The sequence below is a fragment of the Microtus oregoni genome, unplaced genomic scaffold (assembly GCF_018167655.1).
Source record: "Microtus oregoni isolate MIOR12 unplaced genomic scaffold, Mior012 000011F_ref0000422, whole genome shotgun sequence".
NCBI lineage: Eukaryota > Metazoa > Chordata > Mammalia > Rodentia > Cricetidae > Microtus > Microtus oregoni.
This window is the reverse complement of record NW_024543070.1, coordinates 29,557,577-29,578,083: the sequence shown is the minus strand read 5'-3', so window position 1 is coordinate 29,578,083 and position 20,507 is coordinate 29,557,577. Positions and strand designations below refer to the sequence as shown.

Here is a 20,507-nt window from a genome sequence, read left to right as displayed (position 1 = left end):
CTAAAAGGAGACCCCATCTTAAGAAATAAAAGAGATGGTTCTGGAGGCATGACAATATTTCACATTGACCTCTAGGTTCCATATACATGAACATACAAACACATGTGCCCACAGGTGAGAGTATGCACACAGGCAAATATTTTCACACTGGACGTTTTGGTTGGACTTCCTCCAAAAAACCCCTTCTCCCTCAAGTGGGACTGGAGCTTCACCTCTGGCATCTCCCTCAAGTGGGAATGGAGCTTCACCTGTGGAACATCCTAGACTATTTCCTAGTTAGATGGAGTTCAGGGCGTCTTCCACGCAAGGAATCGAGTTACTGATACAACTCCCAAACTTTCAGCAGTAGGTTCCTCTACGAGGAAAAGTCCACAGCAGAGGCACCAAGAGCAACCCAGGGCTCTTCACAAAGGCTTAGGCAGGAAACTCACATCCAGAGGCTATGCCAACATTTCCACAGTTCCATTCACTAACACATTTTGCACACTTTGTTGAAAATAGTAAGGAAAAAAAAATGAGAGTTTTACAAGATTTTCCCAAAGCACAATACAAACAGTGGAGTCCTTTTGTGTTTTAAGGGAGATTATGGCGCCCCGAACACCAGTGTCCTGGCAGAGCCTATAGAGTGTTACCCTGTAACACCTTTAGCATGCTGCTCTCCTAGTGGACCAGGAAAACAGCAGACAACAAAGACGGGACACATAAAAAACATGTCTTTTGTTCCAGCCGTGCCCCAAACACTGTACTATAAGCTGTGATATCAGACATGAAGCTGAAGCTCTCAGGGCAGCTTTTCTGCTTTGCTATATTTTGGTATCAATCACACACAGAGCAAAGGCTATTCTGTACCTACCATGTTTCCAATGTCAGATGATTAAAAATAGATCAAAGATTTGGTTTCAATGGTGCAATTATAGAAAGCATTTTGTGTGATTACAGTGCAGGCAACATTTCTCACGGATGCAGTTTGCCTGGTCTTTTTAAAGAATTTTACATTCTGTGGGGTTACAGTACAGGCAACATTTCTTAGGGATGCAGCTTGCCTGGTCCTTTTTTAAAGAATTTATCTTTCACAGCATCACTCTTTAAAAAATAAAATAGAAATAAATAGAAAAATAGAAAGGGCAATCTTAAAAATTATTTTTGTCCTGGTTCACGTGGGAAGCAACAGATGGATCAATACAGGATTCTAGGAAGAGCATTATGCTGTGCTTGAAGGAAAAGAAGCCAAATGTGTAGCTATCATTTGGGATTGTCCTTTCAGTGTATGGAAACCAAATCATGCAACCCTGAGATGTTTATACCGCCATTACCACCCTCAGTATATACTGCCCAAATCCCTTTATCATAGAGCAATTTTTTTAAAGTCCTTAAATACATAGCACGGATCATTTGGTAATTTGTCTTTCTTAAGGAGAATGAGTCATACCAGACTTAACATCCAAGATCCTGTGGAACCTGACCTCCATTGCCAGCGCATACCCTCCCCCACTGGTGTTTGGTTTCTCTGCTGCGTGCTGAGCCCTGTGATTCCCGGCAGTGAGCCCCTGGCAGCTCTAGGCTTCCCCTGGAGAGGCCACAATCCCAGCCCAAGACCACTAATTGATGTGGTGCTGCTGGAAGTTGGTATCAAGTAAGATCAGTCTCGGGATTAATAGCATGTGCCTCTCTGCTAATGTTTATAAGATGTCCCGTTCCTAGAAAGCTGTGGACCTCCCGCATGATCGACTAGGATCTGCAGCTGGAGCCGTGCAGCTTCTCAGGGTGCAGTAGGGAGTTTAGAAGTCGGATACAGTTCGTTCTGAAGACCTGGGACAGCCAAGTCAAACCCTGAGCGGAAACCCAGACTCAGGCCCCAGCTGTACCACCTTCTTGAAAAAAACCAGGAGCAGCTAAGGAGGCCTGATGCTGTCTCTAAGAAGGGAATGGTTTGACCTTGTGTGGATTGGAAGCTATATTGCCCAGGTACCAAGCAATAAAAGAACAATGAGTTAGCCAATGGCATGCATGATTAGAAATACTTTTACATCCATGTTTCTATCCTGATGTATCTCTTATGTTCCTGAGGTTTTATGGCCAGGCATAAAGATGGCAGTAATTTGGGCTCAAGGGAGGGAAAATCTTTCTAAGTAAAGCAGATATTCTGCTGGCATATCTTGGATATGAGATGCTAGAATTCTGAGTTTGTTGAAAAAAGGATTAGAAACTTCTAGAGGGTATACTTCTATGAAAGTAGAGAATGTACTTGGTTCAATCCTGCTCATTTCTCAAGAGTTCCCTGGTGCTCAGTATCACAGAAGACCGAAAGTCTGTGTGATCTGATAAAATGAGAGTCACATTGTGTTCAGTTTAGAAACACACCATCTGCCTTGTCTACAAAATCCTACAGAAAATAAAATTTTATTCCTATACAGCTAGATGTATAATCCAGAGGAATTCCTGCTTGGGGTGGCCATCAAAAAATTTAGATCCATTAAGTTGGATGAAGTATGAAACTGATCTGTCGAACCCACCGGAAGTTCTCACTGTGTTTGTATTAATGTTTCCACTTTCGATTAAGAATTGCACAGGTGGGAGGCTAGAGAGCTGGCTCGGAGGTTCCCAGCATCCTCCTGGTAGCCCTCTACTCTCTGTAACTCCAGTTCCGGGAGATCCAATGCCTTTCTCTGATCTTCATGGGGACCGGACAGTCATGTGCTGCACAGACACCCCTAGGCAAAACACTCAAACATAAAATAAAAGAAGATAATAAAAAGTTGTAAAGGTAAATGTAGGCAGAAGTGGGATTACACCAGAGAAAACTTTAAATTATTCTATCAAGGAAGTGCTGGGAAGGTTCATCCGGGCTGCTTTTATGAAAAGCTGGGCTTTTTATGCTGAGTCTTACAAATGCCATACAAGCGATCCAGTCTGACTCCCTGCCCTCATGTTGTATATTATTGCTAGCCTTCATTGCAGCTAGCTTATTATTCTCATACTTACATCTTACCATTTAATCTTCAGCTTCGTTTGCTCTCTGCCCTCCTTCCTCAGTTAAGTGTTCCTTCTTATTTCTTGCCCAATTGTTTTTTTCTTGCTGTTGAGATATAGACAAAATGTCTCTCCTGGTTCATGTTTTGCATTTATATCTACTTCACATGAGCAAAAGTTAAAAAAAAAAAAGACCAATTGATCCATTTTCTTTTGGACTGTAAGTTTGACATCAAGACTAAGAATCTTGGCTAGGCTCTGGATCCCAGATCTCCTGTTTGCTTATGACTCTTTCTTCCCAGCTCTTTCTAAGATTTATCAAAGGGCTAGCTTTTTAAAAAAGATTTATTTGTATCATATGTGTATGTGTGTTTTGCCTGCGTGTGTATGTGCTGTGTCTGCAGAGACCAGAAGAGGTCGCTGGAGCTCCTAGCATTACCATGTGGCTTCTTGGAACTGAACTTGGGTCCTCAGCAAAAGCAGCCAATGCTCTTAACCACTGATCATCTCTCCAGCCCCAAAGGACTGGCTTTTAGGATTCAAGACGTGAGAAGTAGAGAGAGCAGATGGTAAATAAAGTCTGTAAGGTATAGTCCCCTGGTAGCTACATATCCGACTGATTGCCCCATTCTGAGTCTCCGTTTTGTTTATAATAAGATGGCTTTATCTAATGAAATTAGACAAAAATCTGTGTACAGGGTTCCATGGATGATCTCACGATTCTCCAAGCTGGTCTGTCACAGCTGCTAAGCAATTAACAACTGGCTGTATTGAATAAACAGAGAAAGGTCACTTGTGTACAGATGAGACAGAATCTTCTAAGGGCTAGTTGTCTGGTTTGTAGATACACTTTGTGCTCCCGCCTCTTGTTTAATAACTTAGCTACTGGGGACTAGTTAAATAAAGAAGAAAAGTGAAAGTTTTATTCTGATTCAGTTAAGATTTCTGAAAAATTGGAAAACTTTAGAATGAGAGTCAATATTGGTACGAGCTGAGTTTTTTAATCTGAATTTTACTAAACTAGTGTTAAATTAAAGAAACATGAAATAACAGCACAGAAGTAATTCTGTTATAAAACAAAAAACAAATAAGGACATTCATTCTATCTGTTCAATATAAAATTTTATATATATAGTGAGTTTACCTGAATTCTATTCTTGAAATCGTTAATGTGAAATATTCAAAGTTTTAAATAAGTAAGAAAATATAAGTTTTCATCTGAACTTTGAACACTATAGGTGAGTTTCTCTTAACTGAAATGCTTGGTCCCAGATATGAGATTTCAACTGTTTTGACATTTTTTAATATTTGCATATACATCATGAGTTCTCTTGAGGATGGGACCTAAGTCTAACACAAAACTCATTGTGCTTCATATACACCTTGGGCATGTAATCCCAAGGCCATTTTATATAATATTTTAAATGGTCATGTGATGTGGGATTCCCCTCTGTATCCTGTGAATACCATTGGTTAATAAAGAAACTGCTTTGGACCCATAGCAGGGCAGAACAGAGCTAGGCAGGGAAAACTAAACTGAATGCTGGGAGAAAGAAGGCGGAGTCAGTGAGAAGCCATGGAGCCACCTCCAGAAACAGACATGCTGGAACCTTGCTGGTAGACCAGGAGCTTCACAGTAAAATATAAAATAACAGAAATGGGTTAATTTAAGAGATAAGAGTGAGCTAGAAATATATACATAAGCTAATCGGCAAGCAGTGTTGTAATGAATACAGTTTCTGTGTGATTATTTCGGTGCTGAACAGCCGGGAACAAACAAGCAGCCTCATGCAACAGTTGTCAGCATGAAACTATGCAAGGATGCTTAGATTTTGGAGACTTTGGGGTTTCTGACCCCTGGACTGGAGGATGTGCCCTTGTGTAACCTTAACAATTCAGCTGTCACCGAGCTTTAATTCATTCAACATTTATATTCTTTTCTTCTTCACTACCCTTACATAAACTGTAAAAATTTCCCCTTTTAAAAATCAACAGTAGCATCTTTAGAGCCTTGTCCCAGATGAATCTCACGGTGTTAAATTTGCTGTAGATGTGTTATTTTGTGCATGGTTGGTTCTAAAAAGGACCAAAAGAAGAGCCAGGCAGTGATGGTGCATGTATTTGTCCCCAGCACTTGAGAGGCAGGCAGATCTCTTGAGTTCAAGGCCAGCCTGGTCTACAGAGTGAGTTCCAAGACAGCCAGGGATGTACAGAGAAACCCTGTCTCTGGGGCGGGGTGGGGAGAGGGAGAGAAACCAAAAGCATTCCTGAGTTGGTCATAGACAGAAAACATAGCAGATGAATCTTCAGGGAGAGAATCCAGGTGGAAGGTGGGAAGGGTCGTCTATCACTTGTTGCTGAGGATGATGGGAAAGATGGGTAAGCTGTGCATACATGCATGGCAGGTCACTTAGCAGTATCTAGTGGGACCATTAGCAGTCTCCCCTTTAGCCTCCGTGGTGGGCCTCGAAGCCAGGAGCTCCCACATCTCTTGGACTCCAGAATTGGGTCTATTCCTCATCAACTGTATGGTTTAACCTGATAGTATTGTGGAGGGAATAGTGAACTCTTAGAAAGCAAATACATTTCTGTTGTGTGTATTTTTTTCAAGTCTAGCTTGGCATTGTTTATAATGTTTATGTTGTCCAAATTAGCCAAAAACGTTTTTAGCGAAGCCCATATTGATACTAGATTTAAAATAGCCAAGTTTGAGCAAGTCCAGACACTAACTGATGTTGGCACATGACACCCGAGTAAAGGCCCTGCTTCTGAGTTATCTGGTGGTGTAGAACTTTTATTATATCACACCATGCTAAGGAGACTGGGAGATCTTATCTATATCTGTCAATATACTAAAATTTCAAGTTTTCAAAGTAAAATCAGTTGGTTTTAGATATGGGCGGAGGTAATGGTAGTGCTTTGAATTCTTTATTCATGACATTACTTTCTCATTCTTTTCCTCTTCCAGGGCCCCGTTTCCCAGAGGAACCATTCATTTCAACAGCCAGGGAGAGCGCCTGGATGTTCAAAGTAAGGTTTCAAGATGACCTAGCTTGTAGATGCCTTGTCTGTGGGTTAAGTTGAAGTGACTGATGCTACTGCCCAAGTAACCAGCGCGGCTTCAAAATTCCACTGCGTGGTTGAAGGCAGTGTTTGAATAAACGTGCTCCACAGAGGTGCAAGTGATATATTCACAAAGTCCTCTGAAGCACGGTCACGCCAGTGAAAGCTGAATTCGGGAGACCTTAGTAGTGGCCACTGGAGGGAGACATATCAAGATATGGTGAAAATAATCCTGCGACGTTTCTAGTTATTTTTAATAGAGAAAAGTAGTGAACTTCACTTTTTTATTTATTTATTTATTTAGCTAGTTAGTTAGCTAGTTTTATTTTATGTGCATTGGCGTCTTGCCTGCATGTATGTCTGTGTGAGGGTGTCAGATACCCTGGAGCTGGAGTTACAGACAGTTGTGAGCTGCCATGTGGGTTCTGGGAATGGAATCCAGGTCCTCTAGAAGAGCAGTCAGTGCTCTTAACCTCTGGGCCATGTCTCCAGCCTCCTCTGGCTATTTTTAAATAAATATCGTTGTGTTTGTTAGTGTTGAGAGTATAAGGTGAGCCTCTATGAAGTGAGAGGGCATGGTGAAGAAGGAAGGCAGGGATGGAAAGAGGGAAGGAAAGAAAGGAAGAGGAAGAAGGAAAAAGGGAGGGAGATGAGAGAAGGAGTGAGAGGGTCATGGGACCAATGCACCTATCATGACAAAGGCAAAGGCCCCTTTTTGTTTTCAGTTTCTGGTTTGTTTGAGACAGGGTCGTTTTGAGCTTCAGCTGTATCCCAGTGGTACCCTAAACCTCTGCCTGACAATGCCTTCAAAATTCGCCTCCAGTGGCTCCTTAGAACAAAGGAACAATTAACTAAAATTCCACCAGATGGCAATATTTGGAAAGTCATTCAGAGAGATTTCAAAGCTATACATGCGCCTTAATTGTTTCCGTGGAGACTGGTCTCAGGAAGCATCAGGTTCTACCTAGACTTCATCAAAAGTGTTTTCCTTTCCTTCATAATATCAAAAAGAATGTGTAGAAGTGTAGAGGGTGTGTGTGGAATTGTATGTGTTATTTTAACTTCTGGAATGCTAAAACTAGAAACCCATCTTCAGATAGTTGGCTCTCTCGAAAGCATTGGTATATATGACCCAAGTCTGTGAATAATTCTCCAACAGGCATTCGTCTGCATTCAAGGCTCAAATCTGTGTGTGTGACACTTTCGCTTTCACCCCCACTGTGAGAAATGCTATAGGGGTGACAGGCACTGTTGAGAGGCTCCTTTGAGAAAAGAAACCCGAACTCTGCCCCCCCCCCACACACACACCCAGGTTACTTATCAGGAAGTCCCCTTGGTATTGCACCAAGAGAAATGTGTGTGTCCAGAACTGCCATTTGTATTGGTCTGGGATGATTAAGGGTTATCAGAGGGGATGAGCAAACCCTTTTTCACTCTCATCAAGTAGACATCCGGACCCTGAGCGTCCCAGAGCCCAGCAGACTTTAGAGCAAAGTGCGGTCAGGGTGTAGAAAGGCAGCAAAGAGAAAGTGAACAAGGAAGAACCGAGAGTCTGCCTGAACTTCCTGTACTCCTAGGAAGCAGGCCCTGCAGGGTACAGGGGGCCTTAAATAGGTCCTGACCCTCTGGTGGATCTGTCTGGATGTCTGGGGTAATCCTAACTAACTTTCAGAGCCCTGAGAATGGACCCACTAGTACCCTGTCTGCCCTCAGAAATGTCTCCGTTTTTATCATTATCCCGCATCCCAACTGGCATGGTTGAAGTAGTAGAAAAAGATGAGCCGTTATCTAGTCTATATCTCTTTATAAATCTTCTCTCTGGAGCTATGGGACAATTTTTTAATTTTACTTTAATTTTCATACAAGTGGAACAGCTCATTAAGGAAGGTACCTGCCATGCAAGCATGAGGACCTGAGTTTTGAGTCCTAGAACCCAAGTGAAAAACCAGACATGGACTGGAATAATAACTCAGCACTTAAGAGCACTTGTTCTCGCAGAGGGTCTGGGGTTGGTTCCCAACATTCACGTGGTGGCTCATGACCATCCCTAACTCCCGTTCAGAGGGATCCAAAGCCACCTTCTGACCAGGCACACATACGTTGCACCGACACACATGCAGGCAAAATATCCATACATAAAAGCAAGTAAATAAATGTTTTTAAAATTTAAAAACAAAACCAGCTCATCAACCTTTAAAAATCCCCAATGGTAGTGGTCCACGCGTGTCATCTCGGCACTGAGGAGGCAGGAAGAGGTAGGTCCCTGGGACTCATTAGCCAGTCAGCCTCGTTTACTTGACAAGCCCTAGGCCAATGATAGACCCTGAGACCCTGACTCAAAGATGGAAGCTTCTGAGCATCTATGGTTGGCCCATGACTGCCACACACAGGCATACCTACACATGCATGCACACTCTCCTGCCCCCCGTTCTCTCCACTCCTCCTGTTGATATTTTGTTCTCTTAGACAGTTTCACGTCTGCTTTCATGTCATATACACACAAATGATTTACTGTATCTGAATAAGACACACCCATGGGAGAAACACCTGGTGTGAGCTTTTGTGAGGCAGACCTAACTTTCTTAATACAATTACTTCGAGGCACATGCACTTATCTGCAAATGGCATAGCTTTGTCTTTCCTTCTTTTTTAACTTTCTATCAATTATTTATGGACTTCACATCATGATCCCACTCATCTCCCTATCCCCTCACATCTGCCCTCTGCCTTTGCAACCCCACCCCCCACCCACCCACACATAAAACAAAATTTAAAAGTCAAACTAAGAAAAATCTCGGAATGGAAGCTGTAGTGTGATCCAACTTTGTCTTTCTTCATAGCTAAAAGAATTCCACTGTGTATGTAAACCACATCTCCTTTATCCTTTCCTCCGTTAGTGAAGGACTGGTTTGGTTCCGTAGCTTAGATGTTGTCCATTCTGCTGTAATAAGCACTGAAACACAATATCTCGATGATCTGGACCTGACTCCTTCAGGTAGATGCCCAAGAGTAAGAACAGCTCCATTGTATGGTGGATTTAAGTTTTCAGAAGCTTCCCACTAGCTTCTAAAGTAGCTGCTCTAGTTTACAGCCCAACCAGCGGTGTGCTAAGGTTCACTACTGTCTACATTACACCAGCATCTGCTGTCTGTGCTATTAGTGACCATCTGACTGGGGTGAGATGACATTTACATTTCTCTGATGGTTAGTAAGTTGCAAATGTTTTTCCTATGTTTATTGGCTATTTGTATTTTATATTTTAGTAATTGTCTGCTTATTGTATTAGTTTATTATTGATTGTGCTCTTTGCTTTCTTGTTTAGTTTTCGGTTCTTTGGCTGTAGTGGCTGGCGGGGGAGGGGGCCGCTGGAAAGATGGCTCAGTGGGCAGAGTACTTGCTCACACAATGAGGACCTGGGTTCAGAAGTCCAGTGTCCACATAAAAAAGCTGGCATGATGGTGCATGGCTGTCATCCTGGGGCTGCTTGGCAGAGACAGGAGTGTGCCAGGATTCAATGGCAGCCAGGTTAGCCAATCAGTGAGGAGCTCCAGGTTCATTGAGAGATTGCCTCAAAAAGTAGATGGAGAGGAATAGAGAAAGATCCTTGATGTAGCCCTGTGGCCTCCAGTTACACACACACACACAGGCACACACAGAAATGAAAATGAAAAGTCTATATAGCTGGTGTGGATTTTCTCCCACTCTGTAAGCTGTCTCCCCTCCATTTAGGGTTCTTCTGTAGTGTAGAAACTTTCTAATGTCACAGCGTCCCATTGGTCAATTTCCAGTCTTATCTCCTGAGCAACCAGAACCAATCAGAAAGTCCTTGCCTACATCTTGAGGTCCCTGGTTGGGTCTAATCTGTCACCTTTATTTGTTTCCCAAGGGCAGAATTCTAGCATTGGGATTCCTAAGTCATTGACCATTTCTATAATTTTGAATCTAGTTTACCACATTTATATACCACAAGGAATAGTTTTCAAACATACAGTGGGAGGTTATTATTTTCACATTTTTTAAATATTTATTTAGTTATTTATTATGTATACAATATTCTTTCTGCGTGTATGCCTGAAGGACAGAAGAGGGCACCAGACCTCATTACAGATGGTTGTGAGCCACCATGTGGTTGCTGAGAATTGAACTCAGGACCTTTGGAAGAGCAGGGAATGCTCTTAACCGCTGAGCCATCTCTCCAGCCCCCTATTTTCACATTTTTAAAATGTGAAATCAAAAAGGCAATTTTAAGCCGGGCGGTGGTGGCGCACGCCTTTAATCCCAGCACTTGGAAGGCAGAGGCAGGCGGATCTCTGTGAGTTCAAGACCAGCCTGGTCTACAAGAGCTAGTTCCAGGACAGGCTCCAAAAAACCATAGAGAAACCCTGTCTCGTAAAACCAAAAAAAAAAAAAAAAAAAAAAAAAAGGCAATCTTACCAGAAAGAGTAAAGAATGTATTAGTAATACTATTTTGACATATACATAAATTGCATATGAATGAGCAATGTCCTTATTACACATTTATCATGTACCTAATGTAAATGACATACAGTTTGAATCCCTAATAAAAAATATACACATAAACGACAATAATAAAATGTAGAAAATGAGACTCGCTATAGGAGAAGCCCAGCTGAAGGATTATGGACATTTGAGAGGGCATAGAGGTGAACCGAACTGAACCATGAAAACTAGTTGGTTTCAGATACACAGGGATGATGGTGCCCGTGTCCCATTCCCTCTACGGATGCCAGCTGTTTTCCAGGCTCTATGCTAACAGCTGGGGATTGAAGGTAAACAACAGAACTTCAGCACAAGCTCTTTAGTGGAGCAAAGAATCTTAAACAAACAAAACTCTGGGATTGGGGAGGTAGCTCAGTTGGTAAAACACTTGCCTTGCAAGCGTGAGGACGTGGGTTTGATCCTCAGCACCTACATGAAAAGGTGGATGTGGTAGTGTACACTTAAAATCCCTGCTGGAGAGGTGAAGACAAAGGGACCTTTAGGGCTTACCAGGCAGTCAGGACAACCCCCAAGAATGACATCCAAGGCTGTCCTCTAACCTACACACACACACAGAGAGAGAGAGAGAGAGAGAGAGAGAGAGAGAGAGAGAGAGAGAGAGAACCTATAAGCATATGAAGTAGGCTAGCTTGTGTTATAGAAGATGAGTTGGATTGGGTGAGGGAGAGTTCTTTGGAATGTGGACTTTCTGCCACTCCTTTGGAGTTAGCTGACCTGGGCAGTGAGATCCTCAGTAAGAATGCACAGGTAGGCCCAGGGTCAGCAATATCTAGGATCATGGCCCTCATCAACTGATAACTAAGAATTGCGGTGTTTCTTGTGTTTTGCGTTTTATACAGAAGAAAAAACAAATCTCACTTGGCAAATCAAATGGCAGTGTAACTTGCTCATTTTTGAGACCAGCGTTCTGGACGGAGGAGAGCTGAGTGACTTGCCTAGAGTCTGAGGGTTGGCACCTGCTGACTGGATTCCCGCTGTTCTGTGCTCACTGCTTTAAGTTTTCTCTGCCTCGTTTGTACCATGAGTTAATAAGTAGTATACGGAGAATAAACCTAAGCAATCGATGCATGCTGCATCTTATACAATAGCAAATTATTTTATTTAAATCTTTTCTTGGTTTTTTACTTGTTTTGTGTTTTTGCTGTTGTTGTTGTTTTGGTTTTTCAAGACAGGGTTTCTCTGTAGACCAGGCTACCCTCAAACTCAGATCTGCCTGCCTCTGCCTCCCAAATACTGGAATTAAAGGCATGCACCAGCATCTCCCTGCTTTTATTTAAATTTTTAAAAAGTAATAAATGATGAGCTTTGGGAAACGAAGGGGAATTGGGAGACATTCTTACATTTGCTACGTATGCCTAGGACTCTGGAAAATGGCTCTTCTTGACCAAGCCTCACACTCTCCATCTCCAACACAGAGTCATAATACACACTGACTTTGCTGAGAGGATAATTAGAAGTAACTCACGTCCTGGATATGTTATGGATACTCTGAAATATTTTCTCTCCTGTTCCCTTCTACATCTGCTAGATCTTGAGAGGGTCCCTTTTGTTAGCTAGCGAGTTTGCCTTGTGATAAGTGGTGGACCGAGAACACAGGCATAGAACTCTCTGGAACCCTGAGGTGGAGCTTTAGGTTTTTGTTTCTGAGTCCATTAATTTTGCTTAAATAAAGAGAAGTTTCTATCCACAGTTCCTCGCTCTCTTTTTCCTCAGTAGTTCAGATTGCATGATTGTGAGCCTATTGGCAGGACTGAGGAATTCATTAATACTCTCTGTGATTTACTTTGAAATGGTTTATCAAAGACCATTGGAAAGATGGATGAGTAAATAAAGACGATGTGGCTAAGTGGTAAACAATTTCTCAATACAGCTGTTGAGTATGAATGTACTTTGTATTCTTGTATAGTTTCCCCCTTTATTTCAGGATATTTAGAATCTTCCTGGCCAATCTTTGAAGAAATAGATATTAAGTGTTCATAGACCTTTTACTATAATGCAATCGCCGCACAGGGACTGAAGAACATTTTGGGACTAGTCAGGGTCTCTGACCTCATGGAGCCCAGGAGATGGTTATGAGACAGATGGTCCCATTTACCAGCTGTGGAGTGCTGGGGTGCCCCTGACAGAGGCGACTAAGCCCCAGCTTATATGGGAAGGTCAAACAAGGCTTCCAAACTCAGTGACATCCAACCTCAGTCCAAAAAGAAAAGAGGGATGTCTAGGCGTGGGGGAGGGCATTTGGAGAAAGAGAACCATGGTAGGAAAAGCAGCTGCTTTAGAGGGTCTGTGAAAATAACAGGAGAACCATGAAGCATGACCAAGCTGGGCAGGAGTGACTAGGGACAGAGCAGGGAAGCAGCAAAGACAGAAAATTAAGAAGCCCACTTTCTATCTCAGATCTGCCCCTCTGGCAGCTGTGTAACAAACTGGATCATGGAGCAACGCAAGAATAGACACAGAAATCCAAGTGAAAGTTAATGAGCCTCTAGCTATGGTGGCTGCCTGGAGCAAGGAAATGGATGGGAGCTAGGATTGAGTCCTTGGTCAAGGACTCATTTGCATGGTCAACAGAGGAATATTCTTTAATTTAAAAAAGGTTTTCATTTATGTGGTGTGGGCCCTGCTATGGCACCCATGTGGAAATCAGAGAAGAACTTGTGAGTATTGGATCTCTTCTACCATCTGGGTTCCAAGGTTAGCAGTCTTGGTGGCAAATGTGTTTACCTGCTGAGCCATATCACTGGCCCAGCAAGGGGAAAAGTTCAGAAGATATCTGGTGACAATGGTTGTACAATGTGAGTATATCTAACATTACAAAACTGTAAAGCTAATAAGCGGTTAGCATGGCAAAAATGTATGATATATATATATATATCATATACACACATATGATATACATATCATATATACATATATACCTATGTATATACACAAACACACACTTGTAATATGCACAAATTAATTACAGTTTTAGAGAAAGACAGAATAAGGCAGGAAGAAAGACTGACTTATGAAGATTAGCTGTAAACAGAGAAAGACCAGAGCCAAACTTAGATTGTGAAAGTCAAGGAAAAACAGCTTTGCAACAATGAGCAAAGAGTGGGTAGGTCCGAATGGTAAAAAAGGTGATGACTAAAAGTGCTTGCTGGTTTAGTGACAAAGAGATTTTGCTAACTGTGATTTCAATCTTGTGATCAGACTAGAAGACAGATACGAGAAGTTGAGATGTGGGGAAGAAAACAAGATACAGAGGGCACAGGATGGGGGTTATATGGAAGAGGAGGTAGAAAGATTGTCAGAGCCAGAGGACATGACACCAAGGCAAGAGTCTTCCAGACACAACAGAATTAATCCACATATGAACTCACAGACCGATACACAGGGCATGCACCAGTTCAAGCCACTGGGATCCCAGCACTGAGATGGAGAAGTAGACATAGGCTTCCACCCCTAACCAGAAGCTATCTTCAATCAGCACCCACTTGCAAAGGAAGAAAATACTTTTCTCCAATTGAATCTCACTGAGTACATTAACCACACTTAAAGGTAGGCTCCATGCCCAGCAGTAGATGACCAACACAAAAATGAATTCAGTGATATTTTGTAAACTTTTTTTCTATATGCCTTTGTTTGGGTATGTTTTGTCTTACTGGCCTTTTACCTGTATAGCATAGTTTCAGATCTTGTGGGTTTTTTCTTTTTTTAGATCTTGTGTTTTTATGGGAGGTGTTGCTTGAATTTTTTTTTCTTTCTTTTTTAACCCTGTTTTTTTTTTTTTCAGTTTTTGATTGCTTGCGTGTTTGCTTTCTAAAGGGAGAGAGAAAGAAAACATGTTGAGTTGGATGGATATGGGAGGTGGGAAGAATATAGGAGGATTGTGGAAGGGAAAGGCCTGATTTGAATATATTATATGAAATAGTTCTCATTTTAAAAAGAGAGAGAGACATAGAGCAGGGTTTCCCAACCTTCCTAACACTGCAACCCTTTAATACAGTCCTCATGTTGTGGTGACTCTCCCAACCATAAAATTATTTTCATTGCTACTTCATAACGTAATTTTGCTACTGTTATTAATCATAATATAAATATCTGTGTTTTCCAATGGTCTTAGGAAACCCCTGTGAAAGGGTCATTCAACCCCCAGGTTAAGAACCTCTAAGGCAGAGGGTAGGTTAAAATTATAGTCAGTCTTTCTTTTGGGGACTACCAACTCCCAAATAATGACACAGAGACTTATTATTAATTATGAAAGCTTGGCCTTAGCTTGGACTTGTCCCCAACTAGCTCTTAAAACTTAATCCATTTCTATTAATGTACATTTTGCCATATGACTTGTTACCTATCCTTCATAATGTACATCCTCAGTGTCTTCCTCATTGTCTCGCTGGTATCTCCCATGCAGCTAGATTCATCTGGAGTTCTCTGCCTAGAAGTCCCGCCTAGTCTCTCCTGTCTAGCTATTGACCACTCAGCTGTTTTTAAGGCAATCAGGTGCATTAGGCAGGCAAGGTAAAACAGCAACGCATCTTCACACAGTATGGTAAAATATCCAGCAACATAAGTACCCCTTAAGATGTTTGATTACAAAGATGAGGATGGTGAGGAACCCTTAGAGAGGAGCCAGTTTAAGATGGAAGAGATCTGAGCTATTCAAATGACATAAAGTCAGTAGAAGCGGCATTTAAAAAGTTATACACAGGGTCTCCAAGAGCAAGAGGCAATGAATGAGAGGGCATGTGTTGTTGTTACAAAGAGCAAGAAACAGTGAGATGACTGTCCTTTGATATTAGAGCTGTTAGTTGGGCAGCTAGAAACTTCAGACTGGTCTAGTGCCTTGAGTAGCTTCTGTGAAGTCAGAGGAAGACCTTGTGCTGAGGGGGAGAGGATGGGAACAGGGAGAAGGAGGGTACGGGGAGAAGGTGGGTACGGGGAGAGGGTGAGTATAGGGGAAAGGTTGGTACAGGGAGAAGGAGGGTACCGGGAGAGGGTGGGCACAGGGGGAAGGTGGGTGCAGAGAGAAGGTGGGTACAGGGAGAAGGAAGAGAAGTTCAAATGCACTGAAATGAGGGCAGGACACTGACTGGAGACGCGGTGCACTGAGCCCTAACTTCAGAGTCCATGAGGTCAGTCATGCTGTTCTTTTGGACTGTGGCTTCTCCAGCTGGGCTCAGCATTCCCCTTGAGAGACACACAACTAGCAGAGGCACACTTTATAATGCTCATCTTAAAAGAGACATGAATTCTAATCGTATGTGTGATTTAAAGTAGCCTCATACTTTATTATTTTTTTCTTTAAAATTTTGTAAGCTCAAACTAACTCATTAAAGAGTTGCTTATTTGGACTGCAACAAGATTAAAAATGGGGATTGAAACTAATTTAGCCCTGTGTTGACTATAGAGATTATTGAACACTGTCTTCACACATCTCTGAAGTTAGGCATGCTAATGAATGTTTGTAACCCCAGCCCTCCGAATCTCAGGCACCCTATTTCATCCTGTCAGAGGGTTGAAGCTGGAGAAGTGGCTCAGGGTTTAGAGCACTTGATGTTTTCTCTGGCAAAGGACCCAAGTTTAATGCCCAGCACTCAACATAGGGCGGCTCACAACTGCCTGTTAGTCCAGCTCCAGGAGATCTGATGATCTCTTCTGGCCTTCTCAGGTACCCACACACATGCAGTGTGCACAAAAAAGACATGAAAGATTAAAAACAAGGGCTGGTGTTGTAGCTCAGTGGTAGAGTCCTGGCTCAGCGTGAGCAGCCTTGAGCTTAGCCCTTAACACTGCAAGACAAAACAAAAACAAATTACTTTTCAGTCACTGGAATTAAGCACACGCAACATCACTGCCCAGCAACAAGTTTCTTAATAGCTTGCTGGGTAGCCTGGTGCTATCTCCTCCATTCAGAAGTCTGCTTGTACAGGGACTGTGGCTCCAAAGGCACCTGCTGTGTGGCATATAGAAATAAACTTGTCAGCCGCTCAGCTAACTTTCACTGTCACAGGTGGCCCTGTAGATTTTCTTTTGCATGCAGAACCAGGATTCAGGGAAGCAATAGTCTAAAGTCACTGCCATTGGCCGGCCTCTTATATCCAGTTCTCCTCCCAAGTGAGCTGCTTCAGCAGAAAGAATATCACTGACTCTCACCAGCTGCTGCCTGGGTGGCTGTATCTGTAAAAGCCCCATCCAAAAACTGTCTCCTTTTATCTGACCTCACTTTCTGATTTTACTGGCCTGGTTTGAGAGTTGGTAAAAACAAAAGAAGCAAGGAACAAATACGATAAACACTAATCATATGACATTTGTTTTCCCCCCGATCACCTTAAAAGGTCAAAGCTGAATGGTTGAGCTGCCCTGCCATGATAATAGGCATGTTCTACATCCGAGTTATCTCATTTGATGACCACTAGTCATGCATGGCCTCTGAAAATGCCAAATGCATCTCTGAAACCTGGGAATCGTACTTTTTTTCTGGGAATTGTATTTTAGACTTTATTATATGATGATTAATTCAGTGTGATCCATATGTGACCAGTGGCTCCCATTTTAGAAGCTATAGAAGCATGTGTCTGTGTGTGTGTGTGTCTCCCTCCCCCCCTGTGTGTGTGTGTCTCTCCCCCTCTGTGTGTGTGTGTGTGTGTGTGTGTGTGTGTGTGTGTGTGTGTGTATGATTTCTCTTGGTTTTGAGATATTATCTCAGCCTATCCTTATAGGCCAAGCTAGCTGGTCAGTGCCCAGGGACCTGTGTCCAAGAACTGAATTCCTAAGCATGTACTACCATGCTGGTTTTATGTAGGTTCTGGAGATCAAACTTAGGTCCTTCTACTTATACAGGAAAAAAACTTGCTGACCAAGCTCCCTCCCCAACCACAGAAACAAGCTTAACTAGAACTGGAATTTTGAAAATGAATTGTGAATAGTGCCACCCAGGAAGGTCAGCCCAGACTGTTGGCCACAAAGGTCTGACCTGGTCCTGCCATCAGCAAAAAGAATGATAGTGAAGGGATCCTTGTCATATAAAAGTATATGTCAGGGAGAGCGGCAGATCTGAGCAGCATCATAGTGGGCTCACCTTCCTTTCTGCCCGAATGCCAGAGTGCTATTACAAAGGGCTAAGCATGGGAGAACGAATTTATTTGGTGCCTACTGTGTGCTAGCATTCTGTATAATAGCCTGATGTACGCTACCCCATGGTTTCTTGACCCTATGTATCTCATATGAAATCTTTAATGCTTTTTAAGTATGGAAATAGAGTTTCAAATGGATGAGTAACGTTGCTGTTCAAGACTTGTCATTTTAAATAGTAAGTCCCGCTGGGAATCCAGGTTAGAACCCAAGCAGAGACGAATCCACACCTCATTATCTCCAACATGTACAGACAGGCAGTGTCCTCAGCTAGATGCTCATGCTTAGAGACAGGGCTTCTAACCTGGGACTGAGGCAGAGTAGGGAAAACACAGTCCAGATCATGTTACTGTCCTCTGTTCCTCTGCCCCCATCCATCTCCTGTCTCCTGTTCTTCCTCCTTTCCCTACCACTTCAGTCCTTACGTTAGCTCTTCTTTGCTCTAATAGAAGATGTAATAGAAGACAACTGATTGTTCTATTAAGACTACTCAAGAAAGAAAGTCATATTACATCACCTTAGTTTTTATCTAGGTGCTTACATGTACTTATATATTACAATAAATATATAGTATCATCTATAACCACTTAATTAGTTGTCACAAAGATCCTACTGGTTCTTGCATACTTTCTCATTGTCTCTCACGTATAGGATTTTTTTCCTGCTTTTATAGTGTTTTCAAATTTCTCACTAATAAAAATAGTGTAGAAGGGTTGGAGAGAGGCTCAGTGGTTAAAAGCACTGGCTATTCTTCCAAAGGACTCAGGTTCAAGTCCCAGCATCCACATGGCAGCTCACAAGTGTCTGTAACTCCAGTTCCAGGGTATCAGGCAGCCTCTTCTTGCTTCCAGTGACACCAAGCATAAATGCCATGCATAAACATATATACAAGGAAAACACTCACTCATACAAAAAATAATGATAATAGATTTTTTAAAAAATAAAACACATCCATCATCTTAGAATTGGCTATTTGTTGCTCTCGTCGATCTAGCCATGAACGTCTCCTCAGTTAGCATGACCTCCTACACCACACAGCTGTATCCATGGCCTCCTGTTGTACATCGCTTCTCTAGAGCCCTTTGTCCCTGCATCTGCTGCATCGTGCATTGCATCCCTAGAGCCGCCCATCCCCTGTGTCCGCTACTGTTGTCCTTCACACCTCTTGAGCCACGTGTGCCCTGTGTCTACGACTGTGTGGCCTCCGCTTTGCTTGTCTTTTCACTCCAGTACTCATCCACATTCCACTCAGCTGCTGTTAGACCTTGTGCCCATTCCAGCACCTCACTGTTTGCTTCCTGTTGTATCCTGGGTAATTTTGCGTGCTGCTATGCAGATTGACAACTGCAGAATGAGACCCGGTTTATAGCCTCACAAACCACCATTTAACCAGCCTAGCACTGTTTGCTGTAGGGAGTCTGTTTTAAGGTTAACTTTTATATATTATAAACATTGGTTGTAAATAGTTACATAAAACCCCTAAGTAGGTTCAGACCTGTTCATCCCCACATCCCCTGAGAATTCAGTTTTTATTATGCTATGAACTTCCTGATTGGATATTACCTCTGATTTTAAAAACTCTTCACACGCCTTATTTTTACTTTGCAAATGTAATAGTCTCCATAGCCATAGATGATACATCTTAACTACTCTGCAGATTATCGGGCACTTGGTATGTGCTTCTGAGTGCTGTAGCATCTGTACAGGCTCAGCATCACATGGCCTGCTCCTTGTACTGTAGATGACATGGGCTGTCAGCATCCCTAACCTCAGATATCACTCAGCTTCAAGTGAGCACATTCACACATTTGTCTGTGCCCTGGCATTAGCTGTGCCTCTGTGCTAAGAGACAGTACTTCACAAGAGTCCCCGACCGTCAGGTTAAGAGCCAGCTGCCCTAGAGACTTAAACAGCAAAGGTTAAAAAGAGCCTGTGAGTGCCTCCTGGAAAGACTTGATTCTAGGTCGTCAGGTCTTCCTGTCTGCCTGCTGTGAATGCTGGCTTATTCTGTTATGACTCTGTATGTGCTTGCTAGCATTGATCTCAGGGAATTCTGGTGTCTTTGTTGTTAGTTTTCCTCCTGGAGAGTGATATGTCTCAGGCCCATATAGCATTCATTTCTTTGGTTTATAAAGTAGACTAGACTATTAACATCCTTTTCCATACTTGGTCTAGAGAAAAACTTGCCTTACTTTCCATAAAATACAAATTGAGAGCTTACAACATTGTATAATGGCATTATTACTTCCAGCAAGGAGCCACAGACATCACTAATGGTGTCTTGGAGAGAAACTGTCCAATCGCTTTGGATCTCTGCTTAGGGCAACACAGTCTCCCAACAATAAAATAAAACTTACTGGATTTCATGACATTCATTTATTTAAACGAATGACCACAAATGTTGATATTTTCATTGTGTATTAAGATATCAAAATTTAAAGCATTATTTTTAAATTTCAAATCTATTTAAGAAAAGTTATTTTGGATTACATTACCATAAAGGGAGAGAAGAGAATTGTGGTCAGGAAACTGGCGTTTGCTAGCACAAAGATTGAGATCATATGCCTGGAAGCTGTTCCACCACGCTTTTAACTGTAGAGAACCGGGGTTATTTTATTACAGTCTTTGAGCCTTGGCTGCCTTTGTAAAGTAGCAGGTAACGAGGAGAAATGACAATCTAGGCATAAGTCATCCAAAGAGTTGGGAAAGCAGGGAAATAACGCAGGACTGAGCGAGAAGGAGAAGCCAGGGTGGGATCTAACTGTATAGAGTCTCAGACACCAGACTGTTTTAACTGTTTTAAGGTTTGTATTTTAGGGCATGGGGTAAAT

General features: G+C 42.3%; 1 protein-coding gene across 2 annotated transcripts in view; it reads left to right on the top strand.

Moving 5' to 3' along the window:
* Nucleotides 1-20,507, top strand: part of LOC121453322 (microtubule-associated protein RP/EB family member 2) — a 138,171-nt gene that overhangs the window by 16,297 nt on the left and 101,367 nt on the right. For both annotated transcript variants that reach the window (XM_041660003.1, XM_041660002.1), the window contains exon 2: nucleotides 5,939-6,000. Coding sequence is in view for 1 of the 2 variants with exons in the window: in XM_041660002.1 (XP_041515936.1) it covers nucleotides 5,939-6,000 (62 nt within the window). In the remaining variant the exon portion in view is untranslated. The remainder of the gene's footprint in view (nucleotides 1-5,938; nucleotides 6,001-20,507) is intronic.